Genomic DNA, 22,355 nt, shown 5'->3' on the forward strand with positions numbered 1-22,355 from the left:
GCTGCGTTGTAGGACGCTCAGCATCCCTGGTCCTGGGGCACTAAATGGCCCCACACAATGGCAAAGTCTGGGTGGGATAGGGTGGGGCGCCACACACCACCTTGGTTGAGAAGGATTAGGATCACGGCAGAGCTGCTCTCCCCACAGTTAGCACCAATTGCTAACTGCCTACAGAAAGAGGGTTTGGTTAGCTCCATCGTGGCTACTGGTAAGCCACTTTGAACATATCTCCTCACAGTGGGGTGCGAAGTTTGTACTTTTAAAAAGATTATAAATATATGTATAGATAAAATATGTATAAGTATATATGTAAATGTATCATACATATAATTACTGCCTATGTCCCTTCACATTTAGCATGTGGGCGTGCCAAAGCTGACCTACTGGTTTTTTTAAAGATGGTTTAATTCAGTAAAACTCCTATTGAAGGATACTCTGATAGTAAGTTTTTATCAAGGGATTTAATACATTTAAATATACTCTCAAAGGGTTTGCTTTGGCCAATACAGATTCATTTTTCCCTGAGCTTTGAAAAGATGAAATGTGTTTTTAAATATTCAGCATTTTGCTATGACACATTAGTTGCTTTTTATTAGAGGTGGGTCCCTTGTGTAATTGCTGTGACTAAACTGTGCCACTTAGCCCCATGAAGCTCATTACTCTATTTACTGTAGAGATGTTGTTGAGAACATGGTTCATTATATCACACTATTCTCCACTTTATGAGGACCCTCAGGAGAAATTTCCCCTGGGTCTCAGTGTCCAGAATGGCTATGATTCTTCCAACCAACTGAGTTGTTTTCTTTTCTCAGGAAAAGTAAATCATTTAACCAGCTGTTTCCTATTTTGTGATGGCTGCTTGGTAGCTCAGGGGCTGATTTGACACCCCATCTGTATCAAAGTGTAGGACCTGTGGCTTGTATTGGGATATTAACCTTACCTGCAGCTTCATCCTATTTTTCCTACCACAATTTTTCCCTTACCACTGAACTGATTTCCTTAAATATTTAATTTTGTTCTGGGCCGGCCCTGTGGCTTGGTGGTTAAGTGCGCGCGCTGCGATGCTGGTGGCCCGGGTTCGGATCCCGGGTGCGCATCGAGGCACTGCTTCTCCGTTCATCCTGAGGCCGAGTCCCACATACAGCAACTAGAAGGATGTGCAGCTACGACATACAACTATCCACTGGGGCTTTGGGGGGAAAAATAAAATAAATAAAATCTTTAAAAAAAAAAAAATTTTGTTCTTTACGTGTATTTATAAGCCTTCTTAAATCATGTTTTAGAATGAAACAGAGTGTGTAAACATTGACACAGAGTTTAGGGTGGCAACTTCTGCACCTCTGAGAATTACAGGTTAGACTATGCAATACCCTTGGTACCACTTAAAATCCAGGAAGGCAGGAGAAGGGAGAGATAGGGGAACACTAGGGCAGAGGTTAAGGGAAGATTTGAGAAAAGAAAGAGGTGTGTATGGGGTGGGGGGTTGTATAATACCACAAGTAACTTATACCTACTCTAATTAATGTTAAAAGCAATATTAAATTTAAAACAAAAAAATATATACTTAAAAGATGATCAGTGTGTCTGGAGATATATTTAGAAGGGTGGGGAAAAAAGACATTTTCTTGTAGAAACCCTACTTCATAATTCTATATGATGAATGTACAGAAGCCAGTGCCCATGTGGTTTGGAAGGATGTTGTTTGGACACAGATAAGTGAACTTAATTTAATTGCCTTGAAATTTTACTGCACAAATTTTACTGAATTTTACAGAAACAGGTTTTGTTTGTTCATTTGTTTATTGATTCATTGTTTTGAGTATCATCCTGGAGTCCCTGGCAGGGCTTTTCCCATGGATTTCTTTAATAGTAATAGATTGCTCATCTGCACATAATAAGCTATTGATAATGTTTTTTTTTTTAAACTACCATCAATAATTAGCCCATTTTACTAGAATAAATACCTAGAGATTAGAAGAAAAATTAATAATTTTAATAGACAGATTTGGTCTTAGAAAATATAGTTAACTCATAGAAATATTCTAATAAAAAACTAATATAGTATTTATAAGACTTTGTTTTTCTTCATTATAGTTGAGATTACAGACATCCTGCCAAAATGATTTCTTCAAAGCCCAGACTTGTTGTACCTTATGGCCTCAAGACTCTGCTTGAGGGAGTTAGCAGAGCCGTTCTCAAAACCAATCCACCAAACATCACCCAGTTTGCAGCAGTTTATTTTAAAGAACTTATTGTGTTTAGAGAAGGTTTGTTATTGCCTTAGATTATATATTTGTTGCTTTGAAAAAGAAAGCATTTTAAGTTGGAAATTTTATGTATCTGATTTACTGTATTTATTCCTTCAGGGAATACTTCTCTGGATATAAAAGATCTGGTTAAACAATTTCATCAGATTAAAGGTAAGTGCCACAGTAATAATAGTTTAATAATAATATTTATAAATTATTGCATCATTACTAGCGTACATTCAGACTTACTGATGCCCACAAATATTTTCTGTTTAAATAATCATACCAATGCTTTATTTTTATTATTGAATCAGCTTTTTAAAAAATTTGAGGACTGACATTTTGGAGGATTTTAAATCTTAAAAAGACACACATAGGAAACACTCATCTTTTGCAAACCATTTGGTACAATAACACCTAGAAAAGTATGTGTAAACTATGACTCAAACCCTTTCCAAAATGCCCTGTCTTTAGGGAAGTACAGTGAACTTGAAGAGAATTGTATTTTGTAGTAATAAAGACTCAAATTATAGTGAGATACGTTGCTTAGGAAAGTTGTATAAACACTCTTCTTGGAATATTTTTTAATAAAGAAATGGTTAACCACCCTTTTTTTTCACCCCATGATGGTTTAATTGCAGTCCAGATTGGAGGACAGGAGATCAATTAGGTGTCATGACCATCTTTTCTATTCCACAAGTCTCTCTATGTAGGGAAGAGATAAGTTTTTCATAGAAAGTGGTCTCTTCCAGCCTATCTCTGTGACGTAGGGCTGAATATCTGCTTAGAAAAAAAGTTGTGTTTTGTGTGTATACGTATAAATGTCTATCTTATGTGAACATGCAGCATGAAACTGAGTTGACAGAGGAGCAATGAAAAAAATCAGAGGGGGAGAAATGAGAAAGGCAAAGTTTACATGATGCAAATTTGGGAAGATCGCTATAAGCAAAAGAGGATATATTGGTCATATCCCAAGAACAGGCACACATGTCTAAAAGAATAGTAAGAAAGCTTTTGGCAGGATTTCATGGAGAAAATGGAGACTCATGGTCACCGTGGGAAATAACTAATTCTTGCTACATTGGCTGACCAACATCTTAGAATGATCAGAGAGAAAGAAAAGATAGGATCAGTGAGTTTCACCCGCTTTTATACTCTGCCACTTTGGTGATGTTAATAGATAACCAAGATAGGGAGAAATCAGGAGTAAGACCTAGGAAAATGTAAAAATCATGAGAGTTTGGATCTGCAGTGAAAGAGACACCCAAAACAGAAAGCAAGATTAAGAGTAGCGAGTGAGAGTCAGCATTTGACAGTTCAAGAATATTTTATTGTCTAGTCTGGCTGCTTCCCTGCAGGGTCTCGATAGCGTTCTCAGCCTACCATGGGACACAGGTCTAGGATTTGCTTACCACCAGCAGGATATACAGACAAGTGCTAGAACATTGACCATTCTCTGCCTCCGCATGAATCTGGTTTCCCAGGCAGTCAAGGTTATTATGGCCTTTGTACTTCTGTCCTCTATACCGGGAGCTATGTTTGAGAGGATTGGGAGTGTGCAGGCTTGCTATGTTTGAGAATGGCAATAAAGTCAGTGAATCTTTATGGTGGAAAGTAACTAACTGGTAGCCTTTGAGGCTAATTTGTTTACTGAAGGATTTTCCCACCATTCTACTTAGCAAGTGGACTAAATTTATGTGGATTTTGGTCCAGCTGGGTTAATGTCTTTGAATCTCAGTGTTCAAAATTAACAGACTAAACTAATGGAGCAGCCATACTTTTGATGGAGGTAGAGGGTAGGAGATATTGCTGCTTTTCTCCTCCAGTAACCACAGATATCGAGGAAATTGATATAGATATAGATAATCCTGAAAGCAAACTCACAGTATGGCTGGAGAAACAGATTGCTCTTCAGACAGCAGAGTAGAAACAAACTGCTTGTTCTAGTTTACCAGGGAGATGGGAAGGTAATATGAAAGGATGACCAGAAAATAAATAGTTCGGTGTTACCATCTAATATCAGTTTGGCTCATTTGTTCATCTGCCTTTTATTGTCATCCCAAATGGTTTACTTAATGGAGAAACCATATCCGTTAACTTGGGTTCTATCATAGAGACTGCCTGAGTCCAACTATATCCAGGAAAGCATCACTCTGGGCTAAAGAGGGACTATCTGGGGATATACAGGCACCATAAGGTTCCCACTTGGTAGAGTATTTCCTGCCCTGAGTGACATCGTCCTACCTTCTGACTGGTTTAATTCCCCAACTGCTATTCCTGTGGGAGTTCTGGGTAAATTTGGCTGTATAGTTATTCAGTTCTCTATGATACAAATGTAGTTATAACAGGTGACATCTTCTCCTTCCTGTAAATAGAACTTCTGTTATGTGAATCCCAGTTTTAAATATGGATGGTGGCATCTGTAATACCCTACAGGCTCTGTTGGTCCCAAGGATTGTGGCTCTCCCAAGCTTTCAGTGACTTGCAATATGGGGAAATGAACCGTTCTTTGAAGACTAAGTCAACTTACCGTTATTCTGGTCTTTTAGTCTCTTCAGCATGAGGCTAGTTCAGCCTCAGCACAGCACCAGGTATTAGAACTTGGTGATATGGGCAAGAGCTAAATCCCTAGTGCATTGGTCCCCACTCATCTCCGGATATTAGATGTAAGCATGAAAGACATGTGTTTCATAAGAACATTCAGTGGGGATGCTGTATCCTCCAAAGTTATTTCCAAACTGGTTCATTCACTGCCTAGCAGCATTACTACCAAGCTGCCTATATGCATGAAAATCGTGAAGATAAGTACATCCTGCACATATCATTTGTTTTGTTTGAACACTTCATTCTGAGATTTTTCCTACAAGGAGCCCCATTTTAGGTAGGCCTCTAGAACCAATATTGTTTACCCATCTCCCCAGTGACTTCAAATTTTCATGCAGAGTCAGGTGAGGGAGGAGGAAAAGAACCAGACATGAGAGCAAGCTTTTCTCACTTCTCTGTCGTCTCTTATCTTTTTCCCCCATTTTCCAGAGCCTAGGATCTTTAGGATGGTCTCTGGCTCTATCCAGGCCTCCATTGTGACGTTTCACTCACATATGCCCATTTCCAAAGCAACTCATGCTGTGAAACACTTTCTTGGATCCTCCTCTTGTTTTTCTGCAATTGGATTAAACAGATCTCACTACCATATGAATCAGCGAATCCAAATCATTAATTAAGGAGATTTTAGAAACTCAGGCAATATTTTAAGGCAAGAGTTGTCTGTTAAGTTTTACCACTTAGTATATGCTAGGAAAAGAAGACAACTTTATAAGGTAGGTGATATCATTGCAATTTTACTCAAGAGAGTTCTGATACTTGAGAATGATTAAATAACTTGTAAGCTTCTAAATATTAAGTAATTGGTAGAGTTAGGATCTAAACTTAGATCTTCCTAGTAGCATGAAGATCTTCCTAGTAGCATGACTCATTCTCTTTCCGTAATAGAGTAAGCAACATTCTTGGATCCCTCTAGAAAAATCTTAAATTCTTGAACTGAAAGAGTGAAGGGAGAAGAATTTCAGCTTCCTTTCCCCAGATTATGTCCCACTATTTCACTTTTTTCTCCCCTGTCACCTTCTTGTGTGGAACCTGAAGGCCAGATTGTGCTAATTCTAATGTTTTCACCACTCAGTGAAGAGGGGAGTGGTTTCTCCTTCAGAGTGGCAAGTGAGATCTCAACACCACTATCATCTTCCATCCCCCTAAGCCTAATTGAGTCCAGTTTCCAGTATCAGCCCTGTCTTGGCTTCCAACAGGGTCAGGAAATAGCCACCTCTTATGAAGAATCAAGAAAGCCTAGCCTACCTGGATCGCCAACTGAGTTACCCTGTTAACTTTGCTAACTAATCCTGGACATTCTTTGCGTGACAATGTAATAGTAATAATAGTCATAACTACTGCTGCTGATTGGGCCCAATTTCAATTCCTCTGCAACACCATAGCAGTTATACATGTCATTAAGTATTGTCTTGAGTTATTTATTCATATTAAATATTCATAATAAATAATGTTTTTAGTTTAATTCTTATGCCAAATTCTATTTTTCTGCCTTATGTAGTTGGTTACACATACTTGTGCCTATCCACTCTTATTAAACAAACAAGGAATATATCTATTTCAGGGCTATCCATACTAAATTTTGGAGGCTCTGGTGCTACTTTGTACTTTCCTGGGCATTTTTTCAAGTAAGGATATACTGATTGCCTAAACAGGGATGGGTATTCTGCCACAATGACCCTTTTATTTCTTGAAGTCTTGCATTTGCCTAGGCAGGGTGGTAATTTATACCTAGGCAGGGTGGTAATTTGTACCCAGGTAATAATTTCATTAAGTTTAAAGAAGATTTGAATGATTATCTGGGAGGGGGCTTAGGTCTTTCGTGCCTTTCCATTGTGGTAAGACTAATCAGTTGGGCAATAGTCCATACTAAAGAAGGCAAATAAATCACTGAGCAAATGGTATAGTCAAGAATGGGGTCAGATCGTCAGACTAGGGACAGAAACACAGGGTCAGGATTAAGAGAGGAGGGGGCTGGGATGGAAAGCAGATATGGCAAACTAGGAAAGCTGGGACAGGAGACTAGGTTGCCAAGATGAGGTCAGGAACACTAGGAGACAGTCAATACATGCAGGAAGAACATCTTGGGCCTTATAAGTTAAGTATATCACTCTGCAGTCAAGAAACTTTGATAGCTCCCTATTTTCACAAAATCCAAACTCTTCAGTGTTGTAGGGATACTTTTGAAAAATATTAAACTAGTGTACACTGATTTCAGATAACCTCTAATTATTCCTGTTTGCTCTGTTGATCTCCACCTGTTGAAGCATTCATTTGCCTTAGGGGAAAGGCAAATATAGCCTGGAGCAAGGAAGTTATTGTTCACTATTGAGTTTCCAATTTTCATAGTAAAGCAACTAACAATTTGGAGTTTTGCAGGAGTCTGTTTTTGTTGAGAGATTTTCTTGGAATTTCCAGAGCTGAGTTTTGATTTAAGAGCCAGAGCTACCAGAATCAAGTGTTTGCTTTACATAAGCCATAGAGGAGGGGAAAAAAAGATAGGATATAAGGTCATTTCCTGCTGCAAAGGAAAGGGAAATGGAAAGTCCTTCTTGGCAGTGGGATTGCGGTGCTGGGATGTGGGTAGTGCGTGAAAAGTGCTAGCTGAGATTGAAACTGGGGATAAGGAAGGTGGACTCTCTGATTGGAATTCCCTAAAATCTGAGCGGAAGGCATGTTCTATGCTTTCCTGGGTGCTGTCTAGAAGAATGCATACCTTTCAGAGAAGCTGTGTGGGTAGCGTTGGTACTGCATTTAGCATGACTTATGCTACATTCAACACCTACAGTTGTCATGATCAGACATTCAGTAAATATTTGTTGAATAAAAGAATTGCATTTGAAGCAGTAGATTAGAAATAATGGAGAATCTTTCTCAGATGGGCCTGACATAATATTTCTGGTTTCTTATGGCCTGTGTGTGGCTTTTAGTGGGTCCAGATGTGTTTAGATTGCCCCAGAGTGCTGACTAGCAAGGAATCAGTATGGGAAAAAGTGAAGTGACTCAACCTGCTAGCAGAGAGCTATAGTGCCTAATGTCCAAGCTGGGAATACGTCCACCTAGGCCTCAGAAGAGGACCAAATTAGGAAGGGGATCTCCCTGTCCTTGAGTGAAATAAGCAAACAGGCCATGCTTTCCTCAAAGTAGAAACACTTGAGTAGTAAATACAGCAAAGTGAGACCAACACCCAGAGTCCAGGCAATATGGTTTATGCCTCTACCAGAGGTAATTGAGAGCTAGCAGAAAAGGACAACATGTGGATCAGAGCCAGAGCTTACCCTAGCACTCACATTGCCTCTTTAGATAGAAGTGAGAGAACCTTTGATAAAAGAGCAGTACCCCAAAAGACTGAATAATTAACCAAAAGAGACTTCTAAACTAGAAGGGACAAATATTTTTAACTAAGATCAAGTAAATTTTGCCATTAGGAAATGAGCATTTTAATGCAAATTCAGATCAGCTAGAGAACATAGAATAATGCTTTCTCACATGTAAGTCATAGTATGTAAATTTTTATCCCTTTATAAGACTATAGCATGCAAAGCTTTCTACAGTCTAAGTCTATCCTACCTTTGCAGTCATCTCTCTCATTTCATATCGTCATAGACCTCATGCACCAGACAGACTACTTGTCATCTCCTGAAAATATGAAGTAATCTCAAGTCATTTGATTTTGGCTTATGCTACTTCTCTCTTCAGGAGTTCCCTTCCCTCCCCTTTCTACCTTTCAAATCCTACATGTCCTTAAAGTCCATTTCATTATTTCATTTAATAAATATTTAAATTCCTACCATTGCCAGATGTCGTGCTAGGTGAAATTCAGTTGAGGAAGAGAGATTTCAGTTTCAGCTATGATAGAGTAGCTTATATTGGACTTACCCACCTATCATAAACAACCATAAAGGCTGGAGAAATTATATACAACAAAGTCCAGTGCTGAATTCTCGGGAGAAGGGATTCACAGAAATTGAGCCCCATATTCACCCTAGTGGCAATTTTCAAATTCTTGTGCCGGGAAATAGAGGCCAAGCAGAGAGTGGAAGTCTCTCTGGGAAGAAGAAACAGAGAAGCAAAGGTTGGGGCTACTAATGTGGCTGGGATTTGGGTGACAAAGTACCAGAGAGGAGGAATTCGAAGAGAAGGATCCCCCAAAAGTCTGCAAAAATATTTCCTTTGGATTTTTGGCCAACTCCTAAGTTGCTCATGTGTGGACTAAGGCTTGAGGAGGCTTAGCAGAGTTGGGAGACTGAAAGCTGAGTATGGATTTCAGAAGTGGTACACTGTTAGGGGAGGCTTTGGAGTTTGGGCCCAGCGAAAATGAAGAGAATTTTGTAAAACCCTGGCAATTAAGTTGCGACCCCAGGAAGGTCACACCTTAGGAATACAGACAGTGTGCTAGGAGTAAGAACAAAGCTGAAATACACCTACTTTATCAAAATCTAAAACCAAGAGGATCGGGCCGGCCCCGTGGCTTAACGGTTAAGTGCGCGCACTCCGCTGCTGGCGGCCTGGGTTCGGATCCCGGGCACGCACCAACGAACAGCTTCTCCGGCCATGCTGAGGCCGCGTCCCACATACAGCAACTAGAAGGATGTGCAGCTATGACGTGCAACAATCTACTGGGGCTTTGGGGGGAAAAAATAAATAAATAAAATCTTTTAAAAAAATAAATAAATAAATAAAACCAAGAGGATCATATTTGCCATTATTAGAACAAGATCAACACCATTTAGAAGAAAATAACATAATCAGAGCCTCTGCAATGTGTCATTTACAATTTCCAGCATACAATTAAAAATTACTAGACATTCAAAGAAGCAGGAGGAAGTGACTAATAATCAAGAAATAGAACATAAAACACTCACTAGAAGCAGATTCAAAGAAGATCCAAATATTGGAATTACGACATGAGGACTAAAAATAACTATGATTAATATGTTTTGAAAAGATGGAGAAAATGGATGAAAAGATGGTGAACTTCAACAGAGACAGACTCGAAAAATAAGAAACAGGGCCAGCCAGTGGCACAGTGGTTAAGTGCGTGCGCTCTGCTGCGGTGGCCCAGGGTTTGGATCCTGGGCGTGCTCCGACGCACTGCTTGTCAAGCCATGCTGTGGCGGTGTCCCATATAAAGCAGAGGAAGATGGGCACGGATGTTAGCCCAGGGCCTATCTTCCTCAGCAAGAAGAGGAGGATTGGCATCAGATGTTAGCTCAGGGCTGGTCTTCCTCACACACACAAAAAAAGAAACAAATGGTTATTCCATAACTGCAAACTAAAAATGCATTGGATGGCTGTACTAGCAGAAGACAGAATTAGAAAACTAAAAAACGGCAATAGCAAATATTCAAATTGAGTTAAAGAGAAAAACAATAGGATAGAGTATAAGAGACTTATGTGGGACATGATCAAAAGGTCTAATGTTTGTAACTGGCATCAGAGGAGGAGAAAAGATAGTAGATGGAAAAGTATTATTTGAAAACATAATGGCTGAGAATTGTCCCAATCTAACTGAAAGACATCAACCTACAGAGTCAAAAAGTTTGGTGAACCCACAGGATTAATACGCAGAAAACCACATTTCAGCACATCATGGTCAAATTGCTGAAAAAGATAAAGACAAAAATCATGACAGCAGGCAGGGTAAAATGGCACATTACTTTTAGGGTAATAAGACAAATGGCTGATCTCTTAACAGAAACCATAGAAGTCAAAAGACAATAGAGTGACATCTCTAAAGTGCTGAAAGCAAAAAACTGCCAACTTAAAATGAATATATACCTAGTGGATAGGTCCTTTAAAAAATGAAAGCAAAATACAGACATTCTCACATAGACAAAAGCTGAGAGAATCCATTGCTGTTAGACCTGCTCTACAAGAAATACTTTTAAAGAAGTTTATAAGCAAATGAGGAATAAAAGGGAACTTCCTAAATCTGATAATTTAGGTATGCATAAAAAAACTTATAGCTAATGTTATTCTTAATGGGGAATATTGAATACTTTCCCTTTGAGACTGGAACCAGGACAGTGATGTCTAATATCATTTCTATTCAACATGTACTGTATGTTCTAGTCAGTGCAATAAGGCAAACAGAAAACAAAAGAGAAAAAAGTAATACATATTAGAAAGGAAGAAGTAAAACTGCTTTATTCACACGTGACCTGATTGTGATGTAGAAAATCCAAAAGAATCATCATCATCTTGATAACCAGCCTTACACTACAGAGGAGAGGGTGTATGGCACACAACCCAGATTTTTATGGGCAGTAAGTTAAAAAAAAAATACAGATGTATTATCTAGTTGTTCTAAATCTTAAGGTAAGGACTTCAACAAATACCCAGTGAGAAAATAGGTATTACAGAATTCATGGAATAAAAACAGACATGGCATCTAAAAAGCAACATATACCACTATCCCCCTCTTTCATGTTTCTTTACTACTTCTAATTTATGCCCCATATCAGTTAGGAAAGCATTCAGCTACAAGTAACAGAAAACCAATTAACAGTGACTTAAAAAAGATATCTGGAAGTGGTGTTCATTCTGCTGCTAATATTATAATAATAAAGCATCAATTATCTAGGCTTTCTGCTCTCCATTCTTAGCGTATTTTACTTGTCCCCTCACACCACTGCTCCAGGCATTGTGTCCATGTTTAAGTTAGGAAGGAGGAGAAAGTGGTGGCACCAGTGACACTTGTGCTTTTCGTTAAGAAAGGAAAATATTTCCAAGTCTCCTAACAGACTTCCACTTCTGTCCCATTGGCCAAGGGAGGCTGATAAAGCTTCTGATAAGGGAAATCAGAATGGACAGGGTTGGTTAAGCCCCTTCTCCAGAGGGGCTCTTTGGCATTTTGGGTGGGGCGATTGTGTGGGGCCCCTTTCTTACCTGCTGCTTCTCTTTTTCAAAGCTTAACGACAATTACCTAAAAGCCTTTGTACCCCATACATATTTCAGTCACTACACTGACCACATTGTCATATAATCATCTGTTTAAGTGCGTCTGTCCTTAATCAGACGGTACTCTTTAGGAGGTCTTATTCATCTTTGATTCCTCAGTTTCTGTCACATAATAGAAGTTAATAATTGGTGAATAAAGAATGAATGGAAGAAAGAGAGGAAGGGGAGAAAAGAAACAGACCGCCTACCATCTCTGGTATTCCTCATTCCAATTAGCTCAACATGTAATAGTTGGAATCCTTTTATGTTTTAAACTCTTAAAAACTGTATACCATACCTACTCCAAATTCTGGACTTCAAGCACTCTACTGTGAGTTCCCCACCTCCAGTCCTTATCTCCTGTCTCCTCTCCTGTTAATCACCTCTCCTGTCTCCTATTATGTCCTGCTTCTTATTTTCCTCTTGTCTTTGACACCTTTCAGACTTCCTGTTAGTGCCAGAATAGCCTTTCTTCTTATTCTTTCCTGCCAGTTATGTGCCCCAACACCCCACGTCTCCACATGAGTTCTGCCTATTCCGGGAAATATTGTATGCTTGGAACTTATCTCTTTATCTCATTGGTTCTACAGAAAATCAGGATTCTACACTGAGTTTTAATCAATTAGTCACTTGATTGTACTTAAAAGGAAACTTTACAGGGAGGAATGCCTTTAATTAGGTTCTTAATTCTGAGAGTCTGTCCAGTTTTTTTGTGTTAGTTTAAGTAGAACCAGATCACTGAAGTCTTACTGGGTTAATCTTCATAAGGTTGATAAGTAAGATTAACCTGTAGCAAACCTAGTTTACAACTTGAAGAAATACAGTTTTCTGTACAAACATAATCTCAAGGTTACAAGTCAGCAGTCTTTGGAATTATTAAAACAGATCTTAAAACATTAGAGAAAAGCTCTTTACTTTTCTTTTTTAATTATTTTATTGGGGTAATATTGGCGTACAACACTGTGTAAATTTCAGATGTACATCACTATATTTCAGTTTCTGTATAGACTGTATTGTGTTCACCACCAGCCGTCCAATTTTCCAATTTTAATCTGTCACCATACACATGTGCCCCTTTACCACTTTCGCCCTTCCCCAACCCCATTCTCCTCTGGTAACCACCAATCTGTTTTCCTTATCTATTCTTTACCTTTCTTAGTAAACAGATACTGACAGGAACTCAATATAGATTTAAGTTATATACATGGTAACTAGTATGCATATGTTTGCTAACATTTTCTCATGTATTCTAAACAAAGCCAAATGGTTAATCCAGTAGTTTGCATTTTCAAAAACACTCTTAAAGCTTAAGGCATCGTTATCTCAACTTAATTTTTTAGAATTATGCAATATATCCAAAATAGTATATATGACATATACATGTGTATATATACATATACACATGTACACAGACACACATACATATATTATAAATGAGAAAAAAAAACCACTGCATTTTATCACCCAGTTTAGGAAATAGCCAATTTAATTTTAATCAAAGCTGAATTAAAGATGTGAGGTTTATAATTTTTAATTTGATGTCATTTCAAAACTTTTCTGTCTCTTTTTAACTAGGTATTGATTTATTCTTTCCTCATTTATATGTGATTTACAGTTTATAGAACACTTTCAGATGAATGATTCCATTTAGTCTCCACAAAAACTCTAAGGTCAGAATTATAACCCTCATTTTACAGATGAGAAGCTGAAGCTCAGAGCCATTGACTTGGCCAAGGTAATGCAGCAATCAAATCACAGTCAGGACTGAAACCCAGATCTTCTCATCTACTTTTTTAATATGAAAAAGTTGTAGGGAAGAAAGCAATATCATCAGTTCCCTGATGAGTTGTTAATGATTCATGATTACATAATGCTTTACCTTTCCAGAATGGTTATTTAATAGAGGACTTCTAGAGGCAAAAATGTTAAGCCTGGGGATTAATCTCCTAGATATAATTTCAGGTACGACAAGCCTGTGAGGTAGACACTTTTAAAAGGGCACGGGGGCCTTTCCAGAGTTGCTGAAATTATATCATGTAAGTAATGTATCACAGAGGTCCCATGCAGGCAATCTAGAGATTGCAGTAAATCAATCCTTCGACTGCTTAGGTTCTTGAAAATTCTCATGGTAAATAAATCATTGGTTGGGGAATTTAAGACCTTCTGAGCGAAAACAGAGTTTTAGAGGCCTTGAATTGGTGTAGGGGTGGGTAGGTCAATCTAGTCCAACGCTGGGCTTGGCTTTTGTCGTGGCTCTCATTACCTTCTGTACCACAGCCTTCAGATTCCTTTAGCAGTGGGCTGCTGTTACCTTGTGCTGAGGGTGGGGCTGGGGTGCTGAGGGTTTTCTCTGTGCCTGGGCTTCACTCTCCGCTTTCAGCCTTCCCCTCCAGCCTGCACCAGAGAGGATGTCTCTCCCCACACTCTTGCCCCTCACGCAGGGGCAGCCTGCTGTTTCTTGTTACTAGGTGCTGGGCTGTTGGTCAGGGTAGGGGAGTTCTCTGGCCTAGGCTGGCCATTGCACCTGGGTCTTGGGGGTGGGGCTTTCTCAGTGTTTGTGCTGGTCATCAATGTGGCAACCAAACTCTACCTTGTATCTGTGGTCACTCTTGAGTCAGTGTTTCTTGCCATTGCCCCAGTGGTAGGAGACCTCTGCTTGGTGTTGATATAGGATCCCTCTTCTGATCTTCTACCCTGCTTCCATTTTTCATGTGAGGCCCATGGAAAAGTGCTTGTGAGCAAGTGTGAACTCTCAGTGGGTCTGGAGTTGAGGGCTATTCCAGACTGATATCCTAGCCCACATTTGGCCTTTAGCAGTACATTAAGATTTTAGCTGATACTTTACCAGCTAGTGTGGTGGTGGCCTCTCCTTTCTGGGCCCTGCCACAGATGAGACAGTTCTTGTAGCCCTTCTCTACTTGGAGGGGCTGGTTGCTCTTTGGAAATCAGGTTACTTGAGTGCCTTGTGATTCTGCTCTCTGATGGGCTCAAGAAAAGTTATTTTGTGGTTTTTCTGGCTTTTCCTTGTTATGATGGGAACAAAGTTTTTTGTTCAGTTTTCTATATCTTAAGTGTAAGGCCAAGCTTATTTGAATAAAATTTCCCTTATTCCTCCAGCCTGAGGAGTTTTTTTCCTCTTCTGAACTTCCATAGATCTTTATTAGGACCATTATTAGGTATGTATACTTTTTTACCTAAAATATTTGCATATCAATCTTATCCCCCCACTGAATGTAAGCTTTATGAGGCCTTGTCTTAATAATCTTTATATCCTCAACAGTGCCTAGTACAGTATCTTGCACACAGCATAAGCACTCAGTCAAGTGTATTGGTAGATAAATGGCTTTATTAAAAAGTGGATGGGGAAGTCCCAAAGAGGTGAATGGTTAGGAAAAGAAGGTTATTGTTCTAAGCAGATGGAGGTAATAGTAGATGTGGCTTTTCTGTCCTTTTGAAACTTTTCTCTGCATGTGAGCATTTGGTGTGGTATCCATGTCCATAATTAGACACCTTGCTTGAGTTTACAGGGACTCAGCAGCTATTGTGGAAGGAGACACTGTAGGACACTGTTCTTTGGAAAGCAGCTGAACCTATGAAAACACGTCTTCAAACAAAGTTTTGACTTGAAGCAAACAAATTCTTGTAAAGCAAATTCTCTTTTCCCGCAGATTTCACTATGATATTAGGGAAATGCTTCCCCAAGAGAAAATCTTCAGTAAAGTAAGCAGATGTGAAAACATTCGATGAGTAATGACTAAGGTGGTTAAAGTGGTGTGTGGGTGATGAACAGAATGCTGAGTCCAGACAATAATTTTACAGCAATTTTTCAGCTTTAGGAGTTTCTATATGTCATCAGCTGTCTTGACCTTCCAAGCCATGGGAATTTTCCTCATGCCTTAGGATTCACTGAGTCCACACTTATGGATCCAGAGATCTCTTTCTGCTCCTTTTATCTGGGTCAGTATGACTTTGGCTGCATTATCACACCTCGCCAGCAGGAGCTACCATTTTTAGGTTAGAATATATGATGTTTCCTAATGTAAAAATATCCTGTAGTCGCCTAGTTTTCCAATTCATTAAGTTAAACTTTATAAACCAATTTTCTTAAATTGAGGAATGCCTTTATTAATATGACAGAATTTGTTTCATTACTAAGTTATTACACCAGCTGAAGATTAGATAGTTTATTGCCCAGGTTGAAGTCTTTGTTTTTCCCCTCTAGTTTTGTGAGGAAGTTTGGATCAGGAGTGTTTTCCATGGAGGTTTTCAGCTTCCTTATTTCTAGGCAGAGTTATGATCTTTCTCCTGATGCTGACCAGCTGAAAGTGGTATCTGATTATTAGTTTTGTTGCTGTGCTACTTAGAGTCACTTATTTCTGAGGAAATGAACTGAGGTATCTTTTGAGTGGATAAGGACGGGAAAGTTTTATTACTCACACTAAATCACATATGTTGGAAATAAAGCAAAACTCTTTTGTTCTTGTGTATATATTGACATTTGAATGGTCAACCTATTACTGCTTTCTTTAAAATTCTTTTTTTGGGGAATATATGCTTATTAACTCATCTGGCTGTTATCTTTAGTAGAGAAGTGGTCAGAAGGAACGTCACAAGAGAAGAAACCAGGATGTATAAAAGAATCAGAAAGAACATCTGTAGTTTCCCAAGAACCTGCAAGGATGGAAAAATCTACAGACACAGAGGAGGACAATATAGCCGGACCACTATTTAGCAACAAAACCACTCAGTTCCCATCAGTTCATGCTGAACTGCTCTCCGAGCCTGAGGAGACAGCTGAGGCAGTTTGTGGTCCTTCGAAACCATCCACCCCTAAGATTACTACCCCACCCTCATCGCCATCTCAAGCAGCTGTCTCACCAGAGTTTGCCTATGTCCCAGCTGACCCAGCTCAGTTTGCTGCTCAGATGTTAGGTAAAGTTTCATCTGTTCATTCTGATCAATCTGACATTTTAATGGTGGATGTGGCAACAAGTATGCCTGTTTTTTCTGAGGAGGTGCTGAGCTCAGAGGCTGCTGAAGATAGTGTGGTGGCCCCTCCTGTTCTGTATTCTGGACAGATGGTAGCAATGCAGGTTCTGAGCCAAAAAACTGTCCATGTAGATGTGGGTTCTAAACCTAAAGACCAGGCTGAACCATCAATGGCTTCCTCATTCCCCTTGCAGGATGAACAAGAACCTCCTGCTTATGATCAAGCTCCTGAGGTCCCTTTGCAGGCTGATATTGCAGTTACATCAACCATTCATATATCATCTATCTATAAAGATGAGCCTGTGACTGAAGGAGTTACTTATGTTGAGCAAATACCAGAACAAATAGTTATCCCTTTTACTGATCACGTTGCTTGTCTTAAAGAAGATGAGCAGTCACCACCAGTTAGTTCCACACCTGTAGTAGGCGCGATGGCCTCAGACATGTCTGAAAAATCTGTAGGTTCTGCAAAATTTGCACAGTTGGAGGAGAATGCAAAATATGATTCCTCAGTACATATGGAGGCAGAAGCAACAGTTCTGCTCTCTGACACCTCTTTGAAGTGTCAGCCTGCACAATCCCAGGATGCAGAGGGCTCTACCAAAGCAGTAGGCTCTGAAAAATCTCTGCATCTTGAAGTGGAGATCATGGCCATGGTCCCTGGCAGTCCTGGAGAGGAGCAGTCCTGGGAATACTCTGCATTCCAGGAGATGGAGGTCACACCTGTGCTCTCTGGGGAAGCTGCGAAAGCAGTGCACTCAGGTGCATCTGTAAGATCATCTAGTGGCCCCTTCCCTCCTGTTCCAGAAGGTCTTACTGAACCAGAAATTGAACCAGAATGGGAAGCAGCACCTGAACAAGGTTTGATGGAGCCAGGTAAGAAAATTAGATACTTACAAAATTAAAAATTACATTTCAGGTGACATCTGTATTTTAGGCAACCATCTAGGTAGGCTCCCTGCAGACTGGTCAAAAATCTTTATTTTAAATAGTTTTTAAAATGCCAAACCTATTTAAAGGCTTTGTGATATTTGAGATTTTACTCTTATGAGATGAGTGACTTGAAAGCAACACCACCAAAGCTTGGCCTCAAAGTTTGGTCATCTAGCACTTTTGTGTTATTCTTTTGGACATATTATATAGAGAAAAACATTAGAGCCTGTTGTGAGGTACAAAATACATTTATGTGATCTGAATACTCCTATTGCAAAACTGTAATTAGGGGGTGTTGGTTTGAAATTTCTCACTTGTGAATGTAAAATCAGACTACAGCAATGCATTTACATAGGCTGTGGCATTTTAAAAGTGAAAGAAATGGTGGTGTGTTTGACTCTGCTTTCGCGCTGAGTCAGGAGAGCTCTGCAACCAGGTTTGGGGAGCTGGCTCAAGCACTGACTTCCTGCCTGGGAGCTTCCTGCAGCCGAGGGAGCAGCTTCATAACTGGATAGAGAGAGGACAGGTCAGGTTGAAGTTCTGTCACACAGGGGAGCAGGGAGGTGGCAGCAGCAGAAAGGACAGGGAGGCTCTTGAGCAATAATGGATGCAGCTAAGGTGACTGGCTTCATCAGTTTCCCCGACAAGTGCCAAAATCAGGTTGCTCTCTTGGCTGCTGAACTATCACCAATGCTTTCCTGTGACACAGACATGATTTGACCTCCATCTCAATCTAATTATGGTGTTTGGTCTGCCCACCCTCCTGCCCCATCTAGACAATTGCGGGGGCCCTTCTCCCTTTAGGGATAGATGGGAAATGCATGAGCCAACCTCCTCCATTCCTTTTGCAGAAACTCTCTCAACTTTGATTCTTAGCAGAGCCGGAATGATAAAGAAGTGTTACCAAAGCAGGTGTTTAGAGATCAAATTCTGTCTGGCAGTGTGACAGGGATTCTGCACAGCTGAAAAGGCAGAGGGCAGTGTTGGCAGTCTAGCGTGTGGAACTGGCATTACACTTGTGGCTTAAGCAGCACTTCCCTACCAAGTTACTGTTCTCAAGTGCTTAACTGTTTCCAAAGCACTAAGAGGATATTAAACAACAACAAAAAAAACCCTGAAGACTTGGCTTGTGCGTATTTTTAAATTAGCTTCAAGAAAGATCGATTGAAAGTATGCGAAGCTGTTGAAAACATCAGTTTAATCATGTGCATAGTGTTATTTTCTTTTCTGGGGAAGAAAAAAAGCTGCATCAGGGATACGTGGTCCTGTGTTCAAAAGGTGAACTCGGAACATTTGGGCAAAGTGCAGCTCCTCCATCAGGAACCTTTTCTCCATCATCCCGTCTTCTGGGACTCAGTTCTCCAAGACAGTACTGTCTTAATTAGGCAAGTCAAACTTGACATTATAGATTCCTTGGTGTCAGTAGATGGATGGCACTTCTAGACCTCTTTTTTCTTAAAGAACCCCTGTGGGACCAGCCAGCCTTTTACTGCCATCTAGGACCTGTGATTTCAAGCCTTGCCTAAAAGGGGTGCTCTCTGCGGTTCTGAGTTCTAGATTATGTAGTTTTGTGTGTGGTGACAAATTAATGGGAGATAATGGTGCCTGTGAAGGGCCAGAGATTTGATTATGTGATCAAAAGATGACTGAGCACTGACTTCTTTAGTAAAGAAAAAATCACTATGCAGATGCATTAACACATTTTCAATGGCTTAACATACTGTTCACTTGATTTTTCTGGTAAAGCCAAATATGTTAATTCTCCATTTCCTCTCTGAGGACCCTGTAGAAGCCATGTCTAAAGTTTAAGTACCTGAAAACAGCAACTTAGAATGAGATTGCTTCTTCAGCCACAACTCTAGTGTCCCTGACACTTGCTATCGCAACATTGTTCTCGTTTTCCAACTGTACAGAATCTCTCTTCTTTCACATTACCAAACACAATTTATTTAGCCTCTCTATAGCATGCTTTATGCCACATATTACTACAGCTGTTTGTTTATATATAAAAAAATTTACAAAGACATTTCTGTGCATAGCGCCTGATACAGAGACCAAACCTTTAATGCCTGCAAATTTTGTTGTTGTGTTTTTTTTATAGCAATAGCAGCAAGCGAAGCAGGACAACCACCACCATATTCTAACATGTGGACCCTTTATTGTCTAACTGATATGAATCAACAAAGTCGCCCATCACCACCACCTGCACCTGGGCCTTTCCCCCAAGCAACCCTCTATTTATCTAATCCTAAGGATCCACAGTTTCTGCAGCATCCACCGAAAGTTACTTCTCCAACTTATGTGATGATGGACGACAGCAAGAAGACCAGTGCCCCACCTTTTATTTTAGTAGGCTCAAATGTTCAGGAAGTACAGGATTGGAAACCTCTTCCTGGACATACTGTTGTTTCTCAGTCAGATGCCATGAAGAGATATGCTGCAGTACAAGTACCCATTGCTGTTCCTGCAGATCAGAAATTCCAGAAACATACCCCAAAGCCCCAGAATGGTAGTCCTCCTACAAGTGGACAAGATGTCCCCAGACCACAAAGCCCAGTTTTTCTTTCTGTTGCTTTCCCAGTAGAAGATGTAGCCAAAAAAGGTTCAGGATCTGGTGACAAACGTACTCCCTTTGGAAGTTATGGTATTGCTGGAGAAATAACTGTGACTACTGCCCATGTTCGCAAAGCAGAAACTTAAAACTGGTAGGTAAATTTTCCTACCATAATACATGGACCTTAACACACTTGAGTTTTCAGCATTTTGATTTGTTGACCTTGATATTGAGATATTTTAAGAAATTGGACTGAGATATGCAGTGAGTTGAGGTATGCTCTAATTTGATGTGGTTATTGCCTGCAACTTCCTCACCAGTTATGAATAAATGCACAGCAGGTACACTGCACCATAATGACTCACACCAAGGATCTGGTCCCTAATACGTGAACCAATCAACTCAATCACCTTTGAATACCTGGTTCTGTCTAGCCCCATGGAAGATGCTAAAAGGGTGTGGATTTAAAAAAAAAAAAAGACATTTTTATGTGGGAACTTTATACTTTAGTTATCATGTTTAAGGGGTGGGGAGGGACAGAGACAAAACATAAGAGCTGGGAACAACTGGAGAGCAAGGTAAGAGATAAGAGATTATATATATGGAGCACCCAATCAATGCACTAAGTTTATTCCCTCTTAAGAGTAAATATTTATGGTAGAATGGACAGATTGGAAATACATTAAAGAGCTAAAACAATTAACCATAGAAGAAATTAACCATAGATGAGACAGTTTTATCACTCACAAATCATTTTTTAATTTTTTATCCAACCAGTACTTAATGCCATGTACTGTGCTAGCCCCTCCTCCCCCATGTGTGTACAGTAGAGGGAACAAACATGGAACCCACACCTTGGTGGGAGAGACGGACAAAAAAACTAAAGTACAATATGTGATGTATTATGAAGAAAACCAACAAGGAGTGATACAGGCCCTCCTGTATTAGATAGAGTGTTCAGGCCCAGATATAAATTGACACCTGAGTATGAGTAGGAGTCAGCCTTGCTAAGAGCCCACAGTGTCCTAGGACAGAAAGGAGCATGGGGGTTCAAGACACTGCAAGTAGGTCAAAATGAGACTGGCTGGGAGAGAGTGCATAAGATGAAGTCGGTAGACATGAAGAAGGGACCATGTAATTCAAGGCCCCTGCATACCAAGGAGACAGTTGGATTAAAAGTTCAATGGGAAGCCAGAAGAATGACAGATCCTGCTGGCTGCTATGTGGAAAAGGATTAGAAGTCAGGAGGATGTCAATAGAGGAAGCAGGGAGAGTTAAGAATATAGCACAAGTGTTATACCCATACACCAATAAGTTCAGTTACTGAAAACAATTTGTGGGAATTTCAAGCTGAACATCTTTTGATGGACAAAAGCTAGATTTCATTCATAGGCAGGTTCAAGTACTACAGTTACTATATTTAGGGAGACAACTCTTAGTTATCAAAATATCTTAGGGCTATGTACATTTATTCATCCTCTTTGTAGACTTTTAGTGGAATTGTCAAAATGGCTGCTTTCGGCATGAAATGCTAGGCTATTTTAGCGCAAATGCACAGGTAACTGATTAATTCAGAGCTTTCTAACAGAGCAGGAGGGTAGACCTTGCAGTTCTGATCTTCCACGTTCAGATCCATGACTGAATTTAAACAATTCACTATTTACATTATTCCTAACAGATGCCATATATGACGCTGTTTGAGTCGACGTTCAAGGTGGAGTCTGCCATCAAGCGTACTGTAGCAATAAACTTCATGCAAGCATAAAACCTTGTAGTCTTGCTTATTTTGTAATTTAGGAGGTATACAAACAAGCAACTACAAAAGGGCTTAAATCTTTTCAGACTTGTATTGCAATAGCATTTTCCAACTCTTATGTATACATTGTGGGGGGGGGGGGACATTTAACCATTCCCACTCTAGCAGATCTAGTCACACATTTTCTACCCAGGTGTTCCCACTTGATAATTCCGTGTGTGGCATTCACACCAAGTGAATACAGTAGCACCTCACTATCATACTGTACTTACCTAGAGAATACTGAGTGCTAACTGCCTACTTAGCACTGTGCATGCTAGGTGGCAGATTA

General features: G+C 39.8%; 1 protein-coding gene across 1 annotated transcript; it reads left to right on the forward strand.

Moving 5' to 3' along the window:
- The first annotated feature begins 2,100 nt into the window (after nt 1-2,100).
- On the forward strand, nt 2,101-22,030 carry CABYR (calcium binding tyrosine phosphorylation regulated). Its single transcript, XM_004420997.3, has 5 exons — nt 2,101-2,267; nt 2,367-2,420; nt 16,377-17,657; nt 19,816-20,419; nt 21,947-22,030. The coding sequence occupies exons 1-4, from the start codon at nt 2,120-2,122 to the stop codon at nt 20,412-20,414; spliced, it is 2,082 nt and encodes a 693-aa protein (XP_004421054.2). The 5' UTR covers nt 2,101-2,119; the 3' UTR covers nt 20,415-20,419; nt 21,947-22,030.
- The last annotated feature ends 325 nt before the right edge of the window (nt 22,031-22,355 follow it).

Source organism: Ceratotherium simum, chromosome 14 (assembly GCF_057802395.1).
Source record: "Ceratotherium simum simum isolate JZ-2026a chromosome 14, ASM5780239v1, whole genome shotgun sequence".
NCBI lineage: Eukaryota > Metazoa > Chordata > Mammalia > Perissodactyla > Rhinocerotidae > Ceratotherium > Ceratotherium simum.

What these genes read in the sequence shown, in the direction of transcription:
- CABYR (XM_004420997.3), top strand. Translation starts at nt 2,120, where the DNA reads ATGATTTCTTCAAAGCCCAGACTTGTTGTACCTTATGGCCTCAAGACT. An exon ending in ACTTATTGTGTTTAGAGAAG is followed by an intron (nt 2,268 to 2,366) that starts GTTTGTTATTGC and finishes TTATTCCTTCAG; the next exon opens with GGAATACTTCTCTGGATATA. An exon ending in ACAATTTCATCAGATTAAAG is followed by an intron (nt 2,421 to 16,376) that starts GTAAGTGCCACA and finishes TGTTATCTTTAG; the next exon opens with TAGAGAAGTGGTCAGAAGGA.